Source organism: Pagrus pagrus (genome assembly GCF_965226575.1).
Source record: "Pagrus pagrus genome assembly, chromosome: 18".
Lineage (NCBI taxonomy): Eukaryota > Metazoa > Chordata > Actinopteri > Spariformes > Sparidae > Pagrus > Pagrus pagrus.
The window spans coordinates 25,900,528-25,922,830 of NC_140202.1; the positions used below are offsets into that span (position 1 = coordinate 25,900,528).

Below are 22,303 nucleotides of genomic sequence, written 5' to 3' on the forward strand. Positions count from 1 at the left end.
GGAGAGGGATTAGCCCAGAAACGTTAAACCCCTATCGCTGCTTAATGTCCGCTAAGCCACCGCTAATTAGCCGGGCTGTAGCAGGAAGGAAGCCATGTGACGAGCCACACAGCCAGACGGAGAGTCCCCGTCGGTGAGCGGAAAGAGCGTCCACGTCCACACGCAGAGAGGACGATATCAGAGAGACGTGGAGATGGTGAAAGAGTCGGGGCCGTTAATGAGGGAGAGGGGAGGGGAAACACTTGCTGATTGACGAGGGGACGGAGAAGATGGCAGAGAGGAGAAGATGTGAGGAGTTGAGTCACTCCGAGCTGCTGTAGCAGCCAGCTGAAGAGATGCTGCTGGTCAGACAGACAGACAGACAGACAGGCAGGCAGACAGACAGGCAGTCAGACAGACAGGCTGCTGCAGTCATGAGCTCATTCTCCACCAGCCTCCAGGACTCTCTCAGCTGTCTCCCAAGGCCTTCTGGGAAAAGGCAGAGAAGATAGGCGCCTGCCCAGCAGCCACAGTTATTCCTGTGGCGACCAACGCTGCACACAAACTTTTATTATCATCGACCAGTTTGTGCGAGTGACACCAGCTTTGTGTCTGTCACCTCACTGTCTTTCCAGTTTAACACTCTGAAACCTGGGTTTGAACATGAAAACCGTTTCAGAAATAATATCCATCCAACACACCTGAAAACACATGAACACTATGAACAATCTTAACTTTTGCTTACTTTTACTTTTAGTCTCTGTTATACATGTTCAGGGTACCAGGGCTGCTTCCCAAGCAACAGGTATTGGATTATTAAAACAACAACAGCTGTTTTTATCATATGAGAGATGTGAGATATCTCAAAAACCTGTTTCTGCCCGTACAGACACAAAAAGAGTCTCTGAGTATCTTCATCCATGCAAAAAGGTCCATTTTCAGTGACCTAAAATGCAGTTTGGCGTGTGTACAAAAGGCCTAAACGCATAGAAACAATAGGTTTTTAGAAATATCCGTGTGTGTTAAATGCAGAAATATCATATTATCTAAAGAAAATCATCTTTTCATTGCAAATAATTGTAAACAGAAATATTAACACAAAATTCCTTGAATCAAGGTTGCATCATCTTGAAATTTTGGAAAGAAACAGCGGTGAAAGTGTTGCACACTGAGCGAGTAACATCATCAGGTATGAGAGATGCGGTCGTAATGGAAAATATTTCACTGGTTTGGACCAAATGTCCGGCACTTCCTCCCCCTTGACCACTCAGAATATGTTTCAAAATGAGAAAACCTCACTCTTAAAAGATGCAACGACTTTCAACACCGTGCAGATCTGACGGAGTAAATAAAAGGTCAGAGATAGAGCCGTGCCCGCCCTCACACGATGAGTTATTAAAGTGGCTACTTTTTGCAGTGTGGAAAGCGTTGTACACACTCAGTGTAGTGAAAGGCCAGTGTGTGTGTGTGTGTGTGTGTGTGTGTGTCAAGGGGGGGGGGGGAGGAATGTTAACAGAGCCTAATCTGTGCTGTGCTGTGCTCCTGAGCTATGCAGCCTCCTTGTTTACCCTGGCAGGAGAGCAGAGAGCCGGACGCCGGGCCACGCTACGCTGCTCCGCGGCCGCCATTCCTCCGACTCTGTTTGCCTTGAGTCCCTGCAGGCCCTCCGGGGCAGCGTGCCTTCAAAGAGCCCCAGTGTAATCTGTGATGAAATCTGCCTGTGTGCTCGCAGGCGTCAGCGAGGGCAAATTATACAATTACACAATTAGACCTCCCCTCCTCCTCCTCCTCCTCCTCCTCCTCCTCCTTTTCCCCAGATCGGTGTCTGAGCGCTGAAGGGCCTTGTGCCGTGGCGATCGGCACCGCAGTGTGTCCTGCGCCGGCTAATTGCTGTTGCGCCGAAGTCGGGCCGACACACAGCCACAGTCACGCTCCTCCGACCCGCAACACGGAGCCGGGAGTCAGAGGGAGAAGTGAACAGAGAGCTGCGGGGGTTGTGTGTAGGAGTGTGACGGCGATGCTCAGTCCAAATACAAAGAAAAGTGTAATCACACTCGGCACTCAGACGGTGCGTACCCCTGCCAGGGCTGCACAGTCGTCTAAACGTGTTATTTTAGTGATAGAAAGTATTTAGAGCATTTTAATCTGCATCTGGATCTGCATCAAAATACACACAGTGGCAGACAATCATTGGATTCATGGGCCAGTTTTCCTTCCTTTAAGTAGGAGCAGTGAGTAGTTCATGAGAAAATATCGAAAACCTTTTAAAATAACAGAAAGCAACAAGAAAATAAATCATTAGGGAAACTCCTGGATCGCCACCAAAACGTAATCACGTCTTCTCTCGGCCCGCGGCCGAACTTTCCACCAAATCTCATTGAAATTTGTCACAATTTTAAGCCTAAAGTGAGTGAAAGTATCAAACTCTGAAGCAGATACTGATGTGATCATGTCCAAACTTTGAAAGGGAAAAAAAGGAAAATCTAAGCGATATTTAAGCAGCAGCAGATGTTGTAAAGTGTGAAGAACGTCTGCTTGAAAACCTAAAATATATAACCTGATTTGTGTGTTCGCTGTCAACCCATTTGTGCAACTCGGTGAATCCAATCCTGGCTGTAATCCTCAGTAAATGCATCGTATGAATGTGTGAGTTTCTGCACAGACTCCTCCTGCTGACCGACCTCTCCCTGCTGGCGTTCAGCAGATTTTCTGTTATCGAATGTAAGCCAAACAAACAGCAACAACAGGAGAGTATTTTTAGGCTCCGCTCCTCACTTAACCTCCGCAGCTGACAGGTGTAACCGAGAGAAGATGTTATGGTAAACCACTTTCCACTACAGTGCCTGCATATCCGTGCAGGGCTGGGTTATCTGCAGGCTCCCCCAGTCCCTGTGGGGGTTTGAGGGGTATCTGCCACGGGCTCCCCTCCACCCTCCACCCTCCACCCTCCAACTCCCGCTCCCCTCTGCTGAGGAAATACCATCCAGCCAATTAGACACGGGATGGGATTCCTGCGTGTTGCTGAGCATACAGAGCAGAGACGCCACTGTAAATCAAACACAGGCTGAAATACAAATATCGACTTCTGTTTCCTGATTTGAAAGAGGCTGAATTTTTTAGCTTTTAGTGTCTGTATCAGTTTGTTTGTCTCATTTTTAGAGAATAAGAAAGAAAAATCTTGGCTGTGTGCTTTTTTACTACAATACTGACTAAAATAAAGGAAATCCCCACTTCATTAAATAATAATTACCTATTTTCATTTGGTATAAACGTCTTGTTTACTTCGAATTTTCTAAATCTTAAAGAAATCAAAGAAGATAGAGGAATTTACATTATATCAAAGTTTTGATTGTCATCTTTGATTACCTGAAGCGTATTATGAGCTTCCACGACAGGATGTTGGTTACTGTTACTTTATCTACTCGAACTAGCCGGGGACCTGTTTTAAAATGGAAACAACAGAAAAAAAACTAAGAAAAAGACTCAACGGACATGTTCGGCAACTAGCAGTGGAGTTTTGTCCTCCATAATGTAAATAAATAACATAAATAAGTCTTTTCAAATCAACATCAGCATGTTGCTGAGTAGATAATGACTGAATTATTACTTTTGGCTGTAATTTTCCTTTAACTTCCAAAAAAAAAAACCCAATAAATTGTGTATTTCTGGACACAATAAACCGTCTTCACCAGAAAAACCAGATAAAGAAGACGTTGTAGCACCGCCCACTCAGTGCGATTGACAGGCGATCTCATGCAGAAACATAGCAGATAGCACAGGTCGGCGAGTAAACCCGGTGTGCTTTTGGGACAACACCATGGAGACGAGACGGGAACCCCGGCTCTACAGAATCCACACATGCGTCTATTTTGGGTTTAAAAAACGTCATTGTGGCTGAAGGATCAGCAGCAGGAGGAGGAGGAGGAGGAGGAGGAGGAGGAGGAGGAGGAAGGTGTTTTCAGGCCCAGATGAGTTCAGGAGCAGCAGCAGCAGGAGGAGGAGGAGGAGGAGGGAGGGAGGAGGGAGGGAGGACCACACATCAGGAAAGAGACTGTTTAAAAACTCAGTGTGTGTTTCTCTTTGACCGAGTGTGTGTGTGGCTGATTACGATGCCAAGAAAACAATGTGTTCAGACTCCTCGGAGGGTTGTCCCGCGCTGCGCCGACTGTCGCTCCAAATACGCCGAGACGGAGGAGGCACGGAGTGGAGAGAAGTAATGAAATCTAACAGATATTTCCCTTTTAAGGTGGAGGCGGTTTGTGTGCGCCGTTTGCACGTGGAGAGCGTTTGTCTCAGCGAGCTGGGGAGTCTCTAACTCGAGCAGGGAGCTGTTCAGCCGCTCCATTAGAGTCCGTAAACACACACAAACACACACCGAGGTCTAAAGCCTGTTCACTACAGTGAAGTAACGCTCTGTTTGTTTGCTTTATAAGAAGAAGCGTCTTTAATCACTGAACTTCTCTCGCTCAGTCTGGTTGTAATTACTCTGTGAAGCCGGAGCCAGAGTTTGATGGCGGCAGCCAAAGAAGATGTGTGTCAGAAATGTATCAGAAGAGCCAGACGTGATTATAAACAGACTCACAAACACATGAGGTGGATTAGAGACAATCACAGACAGGTGATGCTTTAATGGCGACACCTCTCTGATTGACTGATCACATCTCTAAGTTGTCCCGATGACATGAAAAGCTGTTTGTGTCATGACGCACCAGGCCGAAGGTCAATGTCGGGGCTGTCGGTTAGCGTCCGTGGCTCTATTTTTAGCAGAGCGTCCCACATCATTAGCACTAGTCGGCCCTTTTTCGGCGGCTTTCAGCAAGTCGAGTCTTTGGTGGAGCCCGTTGGCGAGACAGATCACTCATTTGCGAATAAGTGCAAAGAGAAATGGAAAAAGAAAGGGGAAAGCCTCTTGAGCCTGTCGCTGTAGTTTTGATGATTTCACCCTTTCTTGTGTCAGAAATAGCTTTAAAAACAGTTTGTGTATTTGCAGTCCTGAGTCCTCCGGTTTCCCCTTCTTGAATGACGATTACAGACCATGGGCCGCCTCGTGGTTTGGAAAGTTATTACAGAATGTAGGCAGCTAGTTGGCCGTCAGCTTGAGTCTTTGTGGTGCGTTCAAGTGCGACTGTACGGCCAAGCAAAGGCGTCGTGAAGGCGGTGCAACAGTGGCAGCCAGTGTTGTGAAAAGTAGCCAAAAGTAGGTGAGCAAAGTGAAGAAATAGTGGTAAATTACTATTTTGGTTAAAGTAAAAGTCACCCATAGAAATAGTATGTGATATTAAATGTGCTTAAGTATCAACAGTACAAGTACAAGTAAATAATAGATAAAAGATCTATCTATTAAAAAAAGAAGTTCTTTGATGTCGTTTTTCTTGTGTGTTGGCCTGAAGACCTGAGAGACTTTTAGCATTTAGACTCAGAGGAACAAACAGCGACACCTCTCTGATTTCACCTCAGCAGTCTGTTGTCTATCGATTATTTTCACTCGATGATTAAGTCTATAAAAAGTCCAAAAATGACAAAAGAAATCAGAATTTTTGGAGCGCAGTGGCCTCTTCAAAATGCTTCTTTTGTCCAACCAACAGTCCAAAACCCCAAAAGCTCTCCATGCAATACCATAAACTGCAAAGAAAAGCAGCAAATGTTTGACATTTATTTATTTTTCTTTCAATCGACTGATCGACTGATCGTTGCAACAAGCCCACGTGTTGTGTTGCTCGAGGGTGAAGCCTGAGTCCGATGGCACTCACACTAACACACACACAAGCGCAGACATTGAGATGGTAATTAGCTCCTCTGTCTCCTCCTGCATTTAGAAAGTAAAAGAGACATCTGATGACCGGTCAGCCACCTCCCCTGCCTTTGTCCTCACACACACACACACACTGAGGTATAAAGAAAGTGAGTGAGCCATGCCTCAGTGCTCTCCCCCTCCACACCCACACAGCCTGAACAATAGGTCTCTCTGACTCGCTCCACTGTCTTTGTCCGCCGTCTTCTCAATACAACTCAATAAATCGCCCTGACAGGTTTCCAAACTCTCAGGATCGGACGATTCAAATGAACTCCGGCATTGTTATCGAGGGAGGGAAGAAGATGATGAGCGTTGTTTGGCCCTCGTGACGCTTCACGCACCCATTTTATGTCCTTTCAACATCCGTCAAACAGTGTTTTACACCGTTAACTGTATCTTGGACGGAGCGGTTTGGGCTTGACACTGGAGAGAGATGTGTGCAGGTACTGTGTGTTGTTTACCAGAGCGGTGAGGGAAGACCTCCAGGGAAACCACAACCACACATCTGCTCTGGCACAGTACATAACTCGTACAAGATGGACCAATTTGAAGACGGGGCAGAAGAGCAGATCTCCCCATCTGTGCAATATTCCTGCAATTACAAAAACATGGTACAATGAAATCCTGCAGGGTCTTCCCAAAAATCTTCTATGATCTATGAACACAGCAGAAAAATGGACAAATGAGAGATCAGAAAGATAAAGAAAAGTGGTACATCACTGCAGAAGAGGTCAGATTCAAGTCACAAACATGAGGACTTCAATACATATAGTTTACTTGCACTGATTTTAAAGAAATGGAGACTTGAGACTTGTCTTGGACGTCTCGAATAACTCGATACTTGAGAGTTATACTAGAAACCCTTCAGCTCTGCACATAACTATCCATTAAATGTCATATCTTAACAAAGTGTATGTTTTGTTTCCCACGACTGACGCAGCATCCTGTTTTGTGTCTCACCAACAGAAGCTCCATATTGGACCAGACCCGACCGGATGGACAAGAAGCTCTTGGCCGTTCCCGCCGCCAACACCGTCAAGTTCCGCTGTGCGGCGGCCGGGAACCCGACGCCGACCATCCACTGGCTGAAGAACGGCAAAGAGTTCAAGGGAGAGCAGAGGATGGGAGGCATCAAGGTGAGAGCCTTTCAAACGTGCTATCAAATAAAGATTAAAGATTCAAATCCCGCCTGGAGGAGGCGATGCTCTGCTCCTCCTTCAGCTCTCCATCAAAGTGCCTTTTAGCAAGGCATTTTAATCCCACTGGAGCTGCTGTGTGTCCGTCAGTAGATCGGTGTGAGCGTTGCGATGCTCCCTGGTGTGAATTTCTATAACTGGAAGAGTGTGAAGAAGAGTGTTGAAAGTGCGCTCATGCTCGGTGAATCTTCTCACGGTAAATAAAGGTCGGGGAAAGTCACCTCAGGGTCGGACGCCCCCCAGCAGGACTCGGGGGCCGCTCTAAGCCCATCGGAAATAAATTTAGAGGGTCGTGCTGCTGTGCTGAAAACCGAACGGTCCACAGATACAGTACGTGCTCGCGTGATAGCTCAGCGTTGACAGTAATGCGGTGCAGCAAACAGCTGTTGTGCTCAGTTTTGTCATCGGATTCACTCTAAACACTGAGCGCTCATGTGGAATGGCACTGCTTAAAGTAACAGGGCTTTGGTTTACTTTTGTGTTTCCTTTAACGGCCCCGGAGCTGTAGGATTAAAAGACAAAGTCGGTGTGTTAAGGACATCGGAATTCAAACAGTCGAAACGTGTGTTTTGGTTCAAAATAAACTCAAAACTTCATGACGTCTAAATATGAAGATTTTTGCCCCCGAGATGTAAATTCCTCCTCCTCTCCACCCCTTTCTGTCCTCAGCCTGTCTTCAGAAAGTTCAGTTTCACTGCAAAACCTGGGTGACATTCAGGCTTTGTGATAGTGGACAGTTGACGAGGCGCTTTGTTGCTTCAAAACTGACGTTTTCAAACCTTAAGTTTGCTAACAAAGTGTATTTAACAGCTGTATCGCTCATGAATTAAACGTTATTTCTTCTGTCAAACATCAGGCTACATAATCTCGTCATGCTGGATAAATATAGCAGAAATTGCGATCTGTAATGAAGACAATTAGCAGAAAAGGAGGCAGTTGTTTTGTTTTCCGTGGCATCTTCTGACCGGAGCAGCGTAAACATGTGTCGGGCTGCCGTAGAGGCAGTGAGAGACGCTCTCTCCCCAGTGGAGGCTCTGGCATTTAAAGAGTTAAATGTAATGAGATCCTGCAGCTATTAACAGTTTACAAAGATCTCCAACATCTGCTCCCAGCAGACCAACAGCAGTTGTCTCCCTCCCTCTGTCCCCACTCTCACACACACACACACACCTGTCACCAGGCCTCAGGCTCCCCGACAGCAACTCTCAGCGTCTTCGGCGTGCATGATAAAGTTTGTGGCGAGCGTTTTTTTAAGCAGTTTTAATCCCAAACTGACCGGTTGGAGCACTTTATATTTAATCCGTCAGTTCACCGGATCTCTGAGTTCTCCCCTGAATCCCCTCGTGTCCTTTATTTCTGTAAAACGACTCACCGACGGCGAGTTAAAGAGCACAATAGACATGTTTTTACGGCGACTCAAGATCTTAATGTCAGTCCAATCAGTGTAATGTCTCACGGTAGACTGGACCTGCGGTGCTTACCGCTTAGTTTATCTCCCTCTGCAGCCATTTTGTGCACTCCACTTCTCTAACACACGCTCCTGTGGGACGTTAAATGTATAATTACAGAGATGTATAGCTGACTATCCATAGTAAGCTTTTACAGTGTATGTGAGGTCCACTCGGCCTTGTACTGCATTGTGTAAGTGTGAGCTGTGACACTTTAAGTTGTCAACAAGCCACCAAGACTAATTCCTGGACATTTCCCGCTCCGTGTAGCTCAGACGGGTCGAGCTTGGCACCAACCTTTATGCTGTGGGTGTAGTTCACACCGTGGCCACCCAAGTACAGGCACTCAGGGTGCTGTAAAAGTCTTTAGGATAAGTGTCCAACCTGCATGTTATATTTTTATATTTCAGTGACTTCTACAACTTCAGCGGTCTTTATTTTGGTTTTTAATCGAGCGAGGGTCAAAGTGAATCACCTAAATCACAAAAAAGTCACATTTTTTACGACGTACCTCATGTTGCCATGCAGGGCTGACCCTTTTAATACACGTCCATTTAACTTGGCTTTAGACAACATGAAGACTTTATGTATTTCTCGGTGATTAGGCTCTAATAGAGACGTTAAGAGGTGATTGAGGCCTCATTAAGACATTTCTCTCGTTCCTCTAACCATCCTCCCTCCCTCAAGTCGAGCTCTGTGAATTCCCGCCAGCCAAATTGCGTGTAACTTCTGTCCGTATTAGGATTTCAGTGCATAATTTGACTGATATTATCTCTTTATCTGGAACAAGCGCAGCTCTACAGCTGGTTTAATCACATAAAAGAGAAAAGGTAGTTAAACACAACTCCAGTGTCTTTAAATTTGAGTTGTTTAGTCTGACGGAGCTGTAGAAATCAAGGTGGCAGTTATCGAGTCGTTCACTCTCGTGTGTCTTTATCACACGTCCCTCCCTCCGTCCTGTTTTAAAATCCAGTTAGCCGATCACCATGTGGCCGCTGTTGGCCTTGAGGGAAGGCGAGCAGAGAGGTCAGCCCTCAATATAATCAGGGTGCTGGGTGACAGACAAGCCTGTGACATGGCCCGGCTTCAGAGGGGTCAGAGGTAACAGCTTCACCCCGTCCTAAATTCAAAGCCTCTGGTGATGCCACCACCAGCGTGCACACTGCAAAAGATCACTCACAGTTTGACAGTTAAAGCGTCCACAATGCTCTGGAAGATATTTGCACTGCAGATCAAGTCACATTATCTGCAATTAGGTTGAGTGATGTGTCTGATTCCTTTATATTGTCACCTAATTTTTAACATGGTTATCCTTCAGATGCTCATTTTCCCTCCTGCCACTTGTTCATTTCTGTTTGCATTTCCCAGCGATCGCCTGTCAGTCAAACTCTACGAGAAACACACCGTTTCTCTTGTATCTGTCTTTTCAGTCTGGGCCCTTTTTAGTCTACATTAGTCTCTTAAAGACAAAAACATGGGAAAATACAGAAAGTTAACCTATGTGTTGTTCAGTAGATGACGTTTAGTGTCAAGCAAAACCGAAAAGAAGCCAGAAATCCATGCGTTCTGGTCACTTGTACTCACTTTAACCTTCATTAGTAAAGATTCAGTCATCAATATTGATCATATCGATCAGTCAGTGGGGGAAAACACCTTCTGGCCACCATTGACCGTGTCCAGTTGTTCCACACTGACAAAAAACAGCTTGAAAAGGAGTATTTTCATTATTTTAGTCTGTTAAGAAAAACTTTTTATAAACCGGTTGAAGATTGAATCGTCTTTGTTTGGACGGACACCTAATAGACACAAAGAAACGCTCTGCTGTCAGGGGAGGCATTTTTTGCAGTGCATTGAGTCTCACCGTGTCACAGACCTCATCACCCCACCTCACATCTGCCTGTGATGAGTTCATCCAGCAGGGTCAGGGGTAGACGGGTGGTGTGCTGTGTGGGGGGGGGCAGCCTGAGTCCTGACAGCCTGACAATGGCCTCCTAAAGTCTCTATTCCCTCCAAGGTGAAGCCGTCTTCCTCCTGCCTCCGTATTGAAATGACACCATCATTTTTGATTTGACAGCCGTGGTTAATTCACGCTGAATGAATCGAGCCCGCGTCTGATTTTTAAGGTTTGGACGGGTGATGGGATGATTTTGTCGCACGCCTCCCGAGGCTGTGACTGACTGCTAACCGATCCGTGCTGATGAGCACAATGGAGTAGTCTCCACTCAGCGGTACCTACCAGTGAGTTTGTCATTTAGTCTGAGTGCCTTCAGATCTGCAGCGTGTGACAGAGAAGTTACCGACTGAACGGACCATTAAGGTCCATTACCCGCCTACGAAAATACCTCCTGTCTTCACTCAGGAGCGGCTGAAAGTGGCTTTTCCTGGAGGATGCACCGTGTTCTCCTTTGTTCCTTTAAAGACAGCCATTTTAACAAGTAGTCTCATCTTCTACACAAGCCTGAGATTACATTTATTAATGTTAAATATGAAGACATATATAGTCTCATCATGTTCACGTGGGTGTGACGACAGCTGTCAGGCACATCGGCTCTCATGTTCCCAACATACTGGACATCAGCCGAGTTTGTGTAGTGAGAAACGTTTGATGACGCTGGATTAGATGGACACTAAACTGTCAGTATAATCAAGGATTAATTACATTTATCAACCTTTTCTTAATAAAGTTGTGGTGGTTTGATGTCATTCTGGAAGGAACGCTGCTTTTATTGTGAAGAGATTCAAAGACTAGATGAAATACATACACAGATAGAGGTGTAACTGTATTTCAAAGGCAGTATTGACGATACTGTTGGGTTTATTTTCTTTTCCAGAGATCCTTTATTGATTTGTTTGGGAAGAGGGTTCACTCGGGACAGATTTGAGAAACTGAACTTTGTAACTCACTCAATTTCTATCTTTTTTTTTGCTTATTGTTGAATTGTTGAGGTGAGGTTTTATTTCTCGATTATAGATGAATGTTAAACTCACCTTACCAGGATTTTTTTATTTAACCAGGAAGGAAGGAGATCGAGGGAGATTTGGCCAAGAGAGCACACCATTACAGAGTTACTGAAACTATACAGAAGAGCAAGTCAAAATGGGATAAAGTCGAGCTGCTTTTGTGAAAATAACAACCAATCTTTTTAAATAATTTGAACATGTAAATGTCAGTTGTCAGGCCACAAAACCAACAATCTGTTTGTCTTTATAAATCCAGATGTAATAGACTAAAAGCGATGGTGTCAGTGCTGAAATAAATATAAAAAAATTCAAATTTCAAATCGAATCGTGACCTCAAACACGTAAGTCACATTGAATGTAAATTAAGGGATTTGTGACACCCCTAATATCAGATATTAGTACTTCATTTGTATGTTATTTTATTTTTAAGAGAAAATGATCAAAAGAAAGTGATAAAAGCTAATATGTATATACATAAAGGAACATAAATATACACATGCAGGCGGGTACATATATGAAAATACACATAATTACATACGCTGCTTCATTTCTCACATGCCTCTCATGGCAGGAGCGTGTTTCTGGGAGCACATGCTGACTATTTTTGGTTTTCAGGGTAACACGAAGCTGAAGTGTAGAGAGTAACACTTAACTCTGATTTACAGCAGAGTCTCCACAAAATAAATGATCCATCAACAACTTCAGTCCAAGAGTCTTGATATTAGCAGTGCGATCAAAAGCTCAAATCAGACAAATCAAAGCCGTGCAGACCTAAAATAGCTGAACATCTCCTCAGTATATCCGCTCTGGAGGCTGCTCAGACATTCACTTCTACCTTACAAGCACTTTGTAAGTCTATTGAGACGCGACACGGAGAACTAAACGCTACGTTTGTTGAAACCAAATGAAACGGTAAATAGGATGTGTGGCTCATTTGTAAAATGGAAAGTAAAAATTCCAGCAGGGCGACGTGCCGGAGCATTGTCGAGCCTTCCCAGACAACTGTGGCGCTCAGAGCCGGCTCCCATTATGGAGGGAGCAGGGCCCGAAGGTCAAAGGTCACCCCTCTATTGAGCCATCACATGGAGGTGGGGAGAGATGGGCGTGTCGGCAGCCTATTGAGCCGGCCTGAGCCTCCGACAGCCAAAGCCAATGCTGTTGTATGGTGCCACATATGGCGGAGAGGGATTTTATTGTGTTCATGCTAAACTGCGGCGGCACAAGCGAGACAAAAGTTGACAAAGTAATTATTGTGTTTCATTCCGTCCAGGTCGCTCGGCGCTTAACTGATTTTTCAATCCCTGTTTTGACAGGTTTCCAAAGGCCGCGCTCTTAAACTGCCTCCACACTGTTACTTTTAAGACCTTAAGCACTTTAAATCCGTGTTTTTCCGATCCAGATTTTTAACACAGCCTGGATTGTGAGTCTCTGTAGGCCGCGTAGGAATTCCTACACTTTGCAAGATTATTTTTGGACTCCTTTTAATTTTAGACCCGCCACGGTCGTTCGCCTTTTCTCCCCTGTCGCTTTACCCAAACACACCACTGATATCAAAAGACGGATTATCCTATTTATGGTTTTCTAACCCATTTCTTCTCGACTTTGAACCCTCGTACTTTCAATTTTACAGTCCTCTCCTTCGATGTTGATGCAGCGACGTGTAGAGCCAAACTCAGTCAACAGACCCACAAACTTCGCCCAGCTTTTAATAGCGAGCCCTGAGGGCCGCTTCTATCTGTTTCCGCTTTCTCTGTGGGTCAAATTAGACGGTAGCACAGATCCGGGCCACTGGTCCGCTCTGACACAGTCATAAATTCTGGTAACTGGCCCCGCTGGTTCTGACAGGGCTATTTTGCGAGGTGAGGACGGAGGGTTTTGGACTATAAAGGGAGCAGAGCTTCCTGTGTTTTCTCAGACAACTGCTCCGCTGCAAAAAATGTCTGTATCTTTATGAGGCATTTAGGCGGAGCGTGAACTCTTGTTTTTGATTCAAATAAGTGAAGAAGTTTGAGGCGACTTCACTGTTTTCTCATGGCGGGGTCTGAAAGAAGAGCAAATATCTGCAAATAAGGCAGATAACTTTATTCGTTTCAAGATATTTTTACGCAATTCAACCTCCTTTCTTTCGCCTCAATGCAAAGACTGTGTACGATTTCAGTAGTCTCACTTTTTGCAGTGTGTAAGCTCCCCGTCCATTCCCATGGCTTGTGCCCTTCTGTAGGTCCACAGCCAAGAGCCCTAAAACCTTTAAAGCCTCGTATGACTCGAGCGTAAGCTCCTTAATAATTTAATTCTGTTTGGAATCTGGCGTGATTGGAATGGATGGGATTATCACGTTTGGAGACTAATGCTGCAGGTTCAACGGGGGTTAGCCAGTGTAACATGGTAATAAAAGCAAGTGGCATGTATGGGAGGGAGTAATTAAATAGCCAAGGGGAAAGAAAGGGGAGAATTAAAGTGTAAATGTCACTCAGAGTTGTTAATTACCACACAATTATTAACTTTGGGAGGTTCAGTCTGAGTGTTGCTGCTCTCGTAAAGATATCCACACTTTAAGGAGCTGCAGCTGAGGTGGCAGTAAAGCAAGACTGTGACTTTATTTATGGGATATTGGTTAGTCGATAATGTTGTAACATAGTGTAACAGCAGCAGAATTAGAATTAAAGTGTTTCGAGTTTTAATTTGTAAGTCAAAACTTAAAAGTTACTTAAAATAAATAAAAGTCAGCAAGTATTAGGCTCAAAGCATCAAGACCTAAGCCTTTATTTTGAAGGTTTGCTCTCTTGAAACTTCCAAAACAATTTGTGATTTGTGAAATAATCAAATGTGTTGAAACAAAACATGCCGTCAGATGAAGTTAAAGGATTTGTGTTTTATTGAGCTGAAACTAAGCTGAGATCATAATTGTTTGAAGTTGAATGTAAAATCAGAATCTGTACAGTAAGTAAAGCTGTCAGGTAAATGTAGTGGGGTCAAAAGTACAGAGGACGAGGGTTCCCACGGGTCTTTGAATCCTTGAAAGGTTGAGGGGATAAAATCATGGCCTTAAAAGTTTGTGACAATGGACGTAAATAGACACGGGTCATTGAAAAGGCTTGACATCGTACAGCGGAGACCGTATCTTCCAATGTCTTCATATTTGGTTTGATGATGATAGTGTGCACCCGAGCTGGCATGGACAGAACCTGATGTTGGAGTGGGTAACCGAGCCCGACGTGTTGATCTTCTGATGGTGCGATCACTCGGTACGATCCATGCACCGTGCTTCTCCGTGTCCTTAGAAACCATTCACACTTTAACTTACTTTGTGAATCCTCAAACATCGTGATTATTTCTGTAACTTTAGGTTTTTTGCAACAACAGAATCAGCATTGTAAAAGTAATTAACCTTGATCCATGTCTCAAACTGTGCTGGGTCTGGGGATTGGGCCTGGAAAGGTCCTTGATGTTTAAGAAGGAGTATGAACCCTGTAGTATAAAAGTACACACTAGTACTTAAAAGCTACTTCTGAGATGAAATCAGATCTTCTCTTGAAATGAAGACCATAACTCCGATCACAGCCTCGCTCTGTTTCTGTTGGTGGTCTTGGCCTCTTCTGAGCGTCGACTCCAGCTCGTATTTTACCACCTTTTAGCTTCCCTCCTCATGCGTCGCTGACTTTTTTTTTTTTCTCCCCCGTCTCCCCTCCTCCTCTCTGGGCCTCGGCGACCGCAGCAGAAGGCGTCACTCATCTGCTCATGAGAGCAGCCATTGACTCCAGTTTGACTCCTCGGCTCTGAGAGGGGGGGTAGACGGGGTGGAGCCAGCCAGCCCTGAAAAACCATTTGCCAGCGTCGAGCCTGGTCTATGTTACCATGCAACTGCAAAAAGCACACACAGGCATAATATTTACACTGTTACATTATTTTCCGCGTGCGCCTCCAAGAGAGAGAGTGAGTTGAGGAGTGTGTACTGTAAGACAGAGGAGGAGGAGGAGGAGGAGGAGGAGGGTATCTCCAAATATATACGTTCTGTGAATGGCTGGCCGCTCACCTAAACGCGTGGGGTGAAACGTTTGTGAAAACACGAAGCCCCTCTCCGGGTCGGCACATTTTCCTACGCAGGTGATGTGAAGTGTTCCACCCTGAAAAGCCTCTTTGTTGACATCGCTCACTCCCGTCTTTAGCAAATTGTGACCCCTCTCTCGGAGGTGTTTCGCTCCACGCTTGTCGCACAGCGGCGCATGTTTCCACTTAAGCTGCGGAGGTCATCCCCGTTGGCCCGTGGAGACTCTGCCCGTCGATGCGTAGCAGGTTCTCTGTTCTTGCCTCGCTGTGCCGCTGAGCAGCTCCCGAAATCTGTCGAGTTAGTATCTGTCTGCCGCTGCCATCATCACACGCACCTGGTTTGAATTACTACGCAAAATTTAGCCTTCGACTCTCCGGGGATGGATTGCTCTTGACTGGCACAGTGGAACCAATTTCAGGAGGTGCAAAAAAAAATGTCTGTCTTCTCACACTGCTGCAGGATTCGTTTAAGAGAGATCTCCCGTATGAACCGATTGCTCAAACCTTCTGGGCTTTGTTTAACATTGTTTCATTTATTAAGCGGTCATGCATCTTGAGAATCATTAAGCATGTCCTGTCACATTTCTTCTGCATCCAAACATTTCTATTAAACATAAGCCAAAGCCTGCACCGGACACCGAATCCAGATTTTCTGCTAATCACTTCTGTTCCGCATCAAACGAGTGTGCAATTAAATGAAAGGTGGTCAAAGCTGTATTACCATTTGAAATGTTGGTTCAAAGGGGTTTTCACCTCAGTAAACACGCGCCGCACACAGCACACCGCTGTTTACCGACCCGCATGGCCGCTCTGTGATGTTTTGTACCAAAGGATATCAAAGGAGGGAGTGAGGGAAGAGATCTGACGCTGGGGGAGGATGGTTCGCTCCGGACAGAGCGCCCGTTTGAGGATTTGTGTCGTGTTTTGCTTCCAAAATGTCCTGTACAGGATGATGTATAAAGTCCTGATACGTACTCATCAACTGGACCTGATTCTGTTTGTTATCATGAGTAGAAATGTGACACCAAACTCCCTCTGAGATTTCTTAAAAGCAGAATCTTGACTCTGCTCTGCTCTCTCCTTCTCCTCCCTTCAGCTGAGACACCAGCAGTGGAGTCTGGTGATGGAGAGCGCCGTGCCATCCGACCGGGGGAACTACACCTGCGTGGTGCAGAACAAGTACGGCGCCATCACCCACACCTACCAGCTGGATGTGCTAGGTAAACAAGCCGGAAACATTTACTCTCACTCACACTGCTTCTGTGTAAACAACGAATAAATTATCATGCACAAGTGGTTTAAAAACCCACGAGAGATGTTTAAGTGTACCTACATCTGCATCTCCTGCAGCGCATCCTTTCTCCGTGCATGACTCCTCTAATGACTTTCCCCTCGCAGAGCGCTCCCCTCACAGGCCCATCCTCCAGGCGGGCCTGCCAGCCAATCAGACGGTGGTGCTCGGCAGCGACGTGGAGTTCCACTGTAAGGTCTACAGCGACGCCCAGCCGCACATCCAGTGGCTGAAGCACATCGAGGTCAACGGCAGCCGCTACGGTCCCGACGGCGTTCCCTACGTCAACATCCTGAAGGTGGGTCTGCAGCCCGACGCTCTAATGAGTCTCGCCTGCCTGGAGTCGATTCAGCGTATGATAATTTCACTCATAATGAATCTCTCCTAAATGTCTTGCTTAATGAGTTTCTACAGTAGGTGGGTCTGCACGGCCCACGGGCTCTTTTCACTGCAGCGTATAATTGACGAGCCCCTTCCTCGAACGCTACACCTTCATTACGGAGAAGAAAAGCTTCACCTGCACTTTTTCAGTCTGCAGCATATAGAAATGTGCTCTCATTAACCAAACAGTGGATCACATTGTAGGTTTCTGCTCTAATATGTGACACCTGGGGCCAAATGTATAAAAACCCACGTATGTCTGCTTCCACGCATCTCAGTCATCCTGAACTTTTACCGCTGACCATCAGCACGATTGTTCGAGCTTAAATGACGAGATTCCACTATGATTACATTGGTGGGGTCGTTATGTGACGGATCGACAGTCGCAGTCGAAGAGATTCCTCGCTGGATGAAATCAATATTTGTGGAGCGTCACTGAAAAACAAGAAGATTACTGAGCTTCTTCTCACTCTCGTTCTCGTTGCACGCTGTGTTCTCCATCAAAAATCTCTACATGAAGGAGAAAACACAAGCTGATCCCATCAGTTATGGTATGTCCATACATCTGATGTGGACGTTTTTTTTCCCATGAACTTTTACTCTTTGGATTTTCAGATAAATAACAGTCAACATGGAACATCTTGTTCTTCATTCTGACTCTGCGAGATAAGAGAAAGACAAAACAGAAACTAAATAACACAACAAAAGTACAAATCCTCCTTCAAGGTCAGATTTTAGACTTTTATTTGCTACACTTGAGGTCCAACTTTGATAAAAACCTACATCGATGATGCATCTTGTCGCTGATGTACCCGACTCGTATCTCCAGGTAGAGAGATAAATGTTAAATAAACAGTGTCAGATAGTCTTAAGACTGTTTGCTGGAGGTGTCGTCTCCTCCCCAGACAGTGCTGGTGTCAAAGAATAGAGTAGAAAGCATTCCTCACCGACGAGGACAACACCCTGATCCCGCTGTGAGGCGTGTTTTTTTTTTTTATTTGGAGTAAAGAAAGGAAGACTCCCATCGCAAAAACCCAAGAAGGCCTTTTTGCTTTCTTATTTGGCCTCTCCCTCTTCTTTTTTTCTGCCTCTAGAGAGAGCGAGGGAATAAAACAAACATCTGGTTTGGACTAAGTTAACTGCCGTGGTGGCGGCAACGCAGGGAGAGAGACGGGCTCTGTTAACCGCCGCTGCCGTCAGATGTGCTGCGTCGCGTGGTTTGAGGAGGAGGAGGAGAGAGGAAAAGAGGGAAGAGGCACCCAAAAAAGCCATGGAAAAAATGAGTGGAGGAACACAAGGAAGGGCAAAGTCAGCAGGGAGAGAGAGAATGTGTGACAGAGCGGTGGGTAAAGATGGAGGGCGAGAGACTCGGAGAATGAGTGGGAGGGGAAGGCAAGAAAGAAAAGTGGTGAAACTGAAACAGGAGAAGAGAGACAGAAATTACGAGGAAGAGAAGGAGACAGGAAAAATGTGTAACACTTCAGGATTCATCTCTTCCTCTTAGGTCGAGCAGTAAGTTTAAAAATAATGATCTGAAGGCAGGAGAGCGTCCTCAGGCTCTCACCTCTGCAGCTCGCTGCATCAATGATGGATTATTTTGCAGCTGAAGTCTTAATTAATATCCTTCGTGAGGGACGCTCATCAGCCCGGCCTCTCACCAGTGGATCCTGTAATCCTGAAGTTTTATTATCATCATTAGATCAGAAAAATAATATTTTTATACTTTGCTGGCATGAAAGTTAGAATGAAGGGGAAACTGAAAGAAAGATGAGTCAAATATACTTTTTATATTTGTCTAAAACTTGGTATTATTGTCGAGAAGTGGTGCTGACATAATTTCCAAAATGATCTGAGGCAGGAAATATTGAAGATTAAAGCAGGAAAAAAATAATAATGGTGCATCAAAATTCATTTAATCTAATCTCCTAGTTAAATCTTTTACTAATAATTATGATTTTATAAAATTATGGCAAAACCTTTGCACACCTGTAGGTCGACAGGTGCTAGGGTCGACAAAAATCAGAACAAAAAACTGCAGCACATTTAATTTAATAACAATTCGGTACGCAGACCTTCATCAGGTCTTTTTTTTGCAGGACAAAACGGGAGATTATGTTAAATAGGTTGGTTGACCTACATGAAAAAGTGGTGGGACGTGTCCCCAGTGTCCCCAGTTTAAATGACACCTATGGTGTTAGCATAAAAGGGAAACAGGAGGAAACAGCTAGCCTGGTTGTGTCTAAAGGTAACAAAATATCAGCTCACTAATAAAATGTGGAACTATTCCTTTAAAATTGGCTCATTCAGAGTAATTCATGATTGAATTAACTGCCTGAAACAGCCATTAAGTTTTTTTTCTTTGTGCACACCAAGTGATAATTAAAGACAAATTAATACAGACGTATTAAAGACGTTCATTCGATATCTTTGTTTATTTTGACGTGAGAGAACGTGACTCAAACGTGAGAGTTTATGTCAAACTTCACACATTTAAGTAACGTATGAGAAGGAGGTGGAAGAGGGAGGAAGATAGAGAGATGAAGGAGGGAGAGACGTGGAGGAGGGAGGGGAGAGAGGAGGAGAAAGACAGAGGCCAACAGAAAGAAAGAGGGAGGCGGGAGAGAAGCCTGTCAGCCCAGACCGCGGCTCCACGCTCTATTTTCGACTACCACATAATTGAAACAGTATTTACCGAGATGTGTGTGTTCGTGTGTGTGTGTGTGTGTGTGTGTGTGTGTGTCTCTCCGGCCCACCACAGTTCATTCAGACTCTGCGACATCTCATGTGTGGCGTATATACTGTAGGACTTAAATACAGCTGCGGTGGTGGGAGGAGGGGGTCATGCAACATTTTTTTTTTTTTTTGAGAAATGCCTGAATCGCTCTTTTGATGCCTGGAAAAAGAGTTAACGATGAGCGACTCACCCCGGCGTGGGGGGAGGGATGTAGGGAGGGAGGGAGGCGTCTGGAGCCGAGCCCTGGATGTTCATTAAGCAACCATAAAACACGATACGTTTTCTTCTTTATGTGCTTTGCCCGTTTAATTATTCATCAGCAGTTTTCTCTGCTGGGGGAGCCCGTCACAAGCAATGTGTGTGTTTGTGTGTGTGTGTGTGTGTGTGAGGGTGTGTTAGCGTGTTTATGTATGCAGCACACACACTTTGAGGAGATTGACATACAGTAATGCCTTTAATCTACTAATAAACAGCTTGTGTCACTACGCAGTGTATGTGTGTGATTGTGGTTTTTACAGGTTTGACGTCGTAATGCTTTTAATCTCACAAAACAGACAGCCTGCTTCACTACGTATGTGCAGTGTGTGTGTGTGTGTGTGTGTGTGTGTGAAGGTTTCCATGTAAATTAGCAGTACTTGAACGTCTACAGTACGTCAAACCATACAGCTAGCAGTTAAGCTACCATCCAAAGCAAAAAAACAACCGTAAGAACCCCAATTTGATTTTGGCTTTCACTCAAGCGCCCACTCTCCATTGAGTGAAAGCCCGTTCACTCCTGATTTACCTCGGTTTCTATCAATCTCCCTCTTAACCTTTCGGTCTGCCATTTTTTTCCAGCCAAATGGCAGACCAAATAGAAGAGTAGTTGATTTGTTGAAACACAAACATTTTATCCCTGTTTCCCCCCCGAAAATTTCAAAAAACAAAACAAAGGAAACACCCAATGAACCGAACCGTGGACATGCCCTTATTCAGGTTGGATGAAATGCTTGACTAAAGCAAAAGAAAGCGCTAGTCTGAAATGTTTCAACTTCAATTTGCTTCGACTTCAAAGTGTCACCACAACAAAACGCCATAAAAACTAATAAAAGTATAAAAATAAGAAAGTATCTCACCTGCTTGTAATAAATTTGAGTCTGTGTGTATGTTCTGTATATGTGTTCAGGCCTCACTGTGCCTCTCAACTCTCCCTTCACAGAGTGTTGTCAGTAACCACACTGAGGCCCACAGTAAGTTGAAAGTGTCCAACGTGACAGACAAAGATGCCGGGAAGTATTGGTGTCGCGCCTCGAACTTTGTAGGCAAGTCGGAAAACGCTTTCTGGCTTAAGGTGCACGATCCAGGTAAATCCTGAGCGACGGACCGCCATTCACCACCTCCGATTCCTCTGCTGTCTCCTCCTTTCTGCGGGGCTCCTCTTGGTGATTGGTTCACTCTGGCTTCCTAATAGGACAAACACATAAAAAACACACACACAAACACAAACACATTTGTCTGCTGGGAAAGCTCACATTCTGTTAGCGACTTGCAATCATCCATTTTAACGCCCGGTGCTTTTTTTGTCTTCCTACACCGATCAATAACAAACACAATAACACACCTTTAATTACTGCAGTGACTTCAAACGCCTCGCCCTCGCTTCCCCACAAACCCCCTTTACACACAAACACGTAAACACACATACATATATATGAAAGCCCATGTAAAGCCCCCCGCCGACCAAACCATGCCTCACACACACACACACACACACCGGTATTGATTTCCCTCGGAGTGCACTCTCCAGCTGTATTAATGTGCTTTTATATGAAAGCATGCAGCAGGACTCTGATTCATGACTCGGTCTGGATGTCACTGTTCATTACCGAGGCCTCGGGAACGAGAATCCCACACCCCCAACCCCCCTGCCAAGCCACATCAGACAGTGGGTTTGAAACGGACTCCTCCACAGGTCATCACACCAATCATTAGTCAAAGGGGGGAAAAGCCACAACTGCGGTAATTCACTTTTATGAGTGATTTCAAGGTTATTTATAGGTAACTATGAATCTTAATGGTACTGCAAAGTAGGTTTTCTCAGCTGAGACGGTCAGAAATGTGGAGATCTTCTTATTATATCTTGTGTGTCATCAGAAAACAACAGTAAAACATCTTTACAAATCATGAATTAAAATTTATTTGCAAAAAGCAAGGGACCGAGAATAGATCCCTGAGGCACACCTGAAAGAAAAACGTCAAAAAGATCAAAAGATGCAAGTGTCTTTCTGTCAAATATACACCTGATAAGAATGTTTTAAGAGTCCACATTGATGTTTTGGTGGAAATACTCCACCGAGGCACCATCATTCCTGCAGCGGTGAAGGGATTTGCTTTGCTTTGGCGTCAGGTAAACTTTACGCTGGTTTAATTTAAACTCCCGTTGCGACAGGAACCGAGAGAAACAACCCTGCACTGCAAAAATTGACATTATCA

The 22,303-nt window shown here is 44.9% G+C and overlaps 1 protein-coding gene across 6 annotated transcripts in view; it reads left to right on the plus strand.

The window, feature by feature from the left end:
* fgfr3 (fibroblast growth factor receptor 3) overlaps positions 1–22,303 on the plus strand; it is a 73,101-nt gene that overhangs the window by 33,797 nt on the left and 17,001 nt on the right. For 5 of the 6 annotated variants that reach the window (XM_084380837.1, XM_084380839.1, XM_084380840.1 and 2 more), the window contains exons 5-7: positions 6,740–6,909; positions 16,522–16,645; positions 16,824–17,014. In XM_084380837.1, the coding sequence (XP_084236963.1) occupies positions 6,740–6,909; positions 16,522–16,645; positions 16,824–17,014 (485 nt within the window). Of the gene's footprint in view, positions 1–6,739; positions 6,910–16,521; positions 16,646–16,823; positions 17,015–21,029; positions 21,175–22,303 lie in introns of all 6 variants that reach the window. The other variant, XM_084380838.1, reaches the window with a different exon arrangement.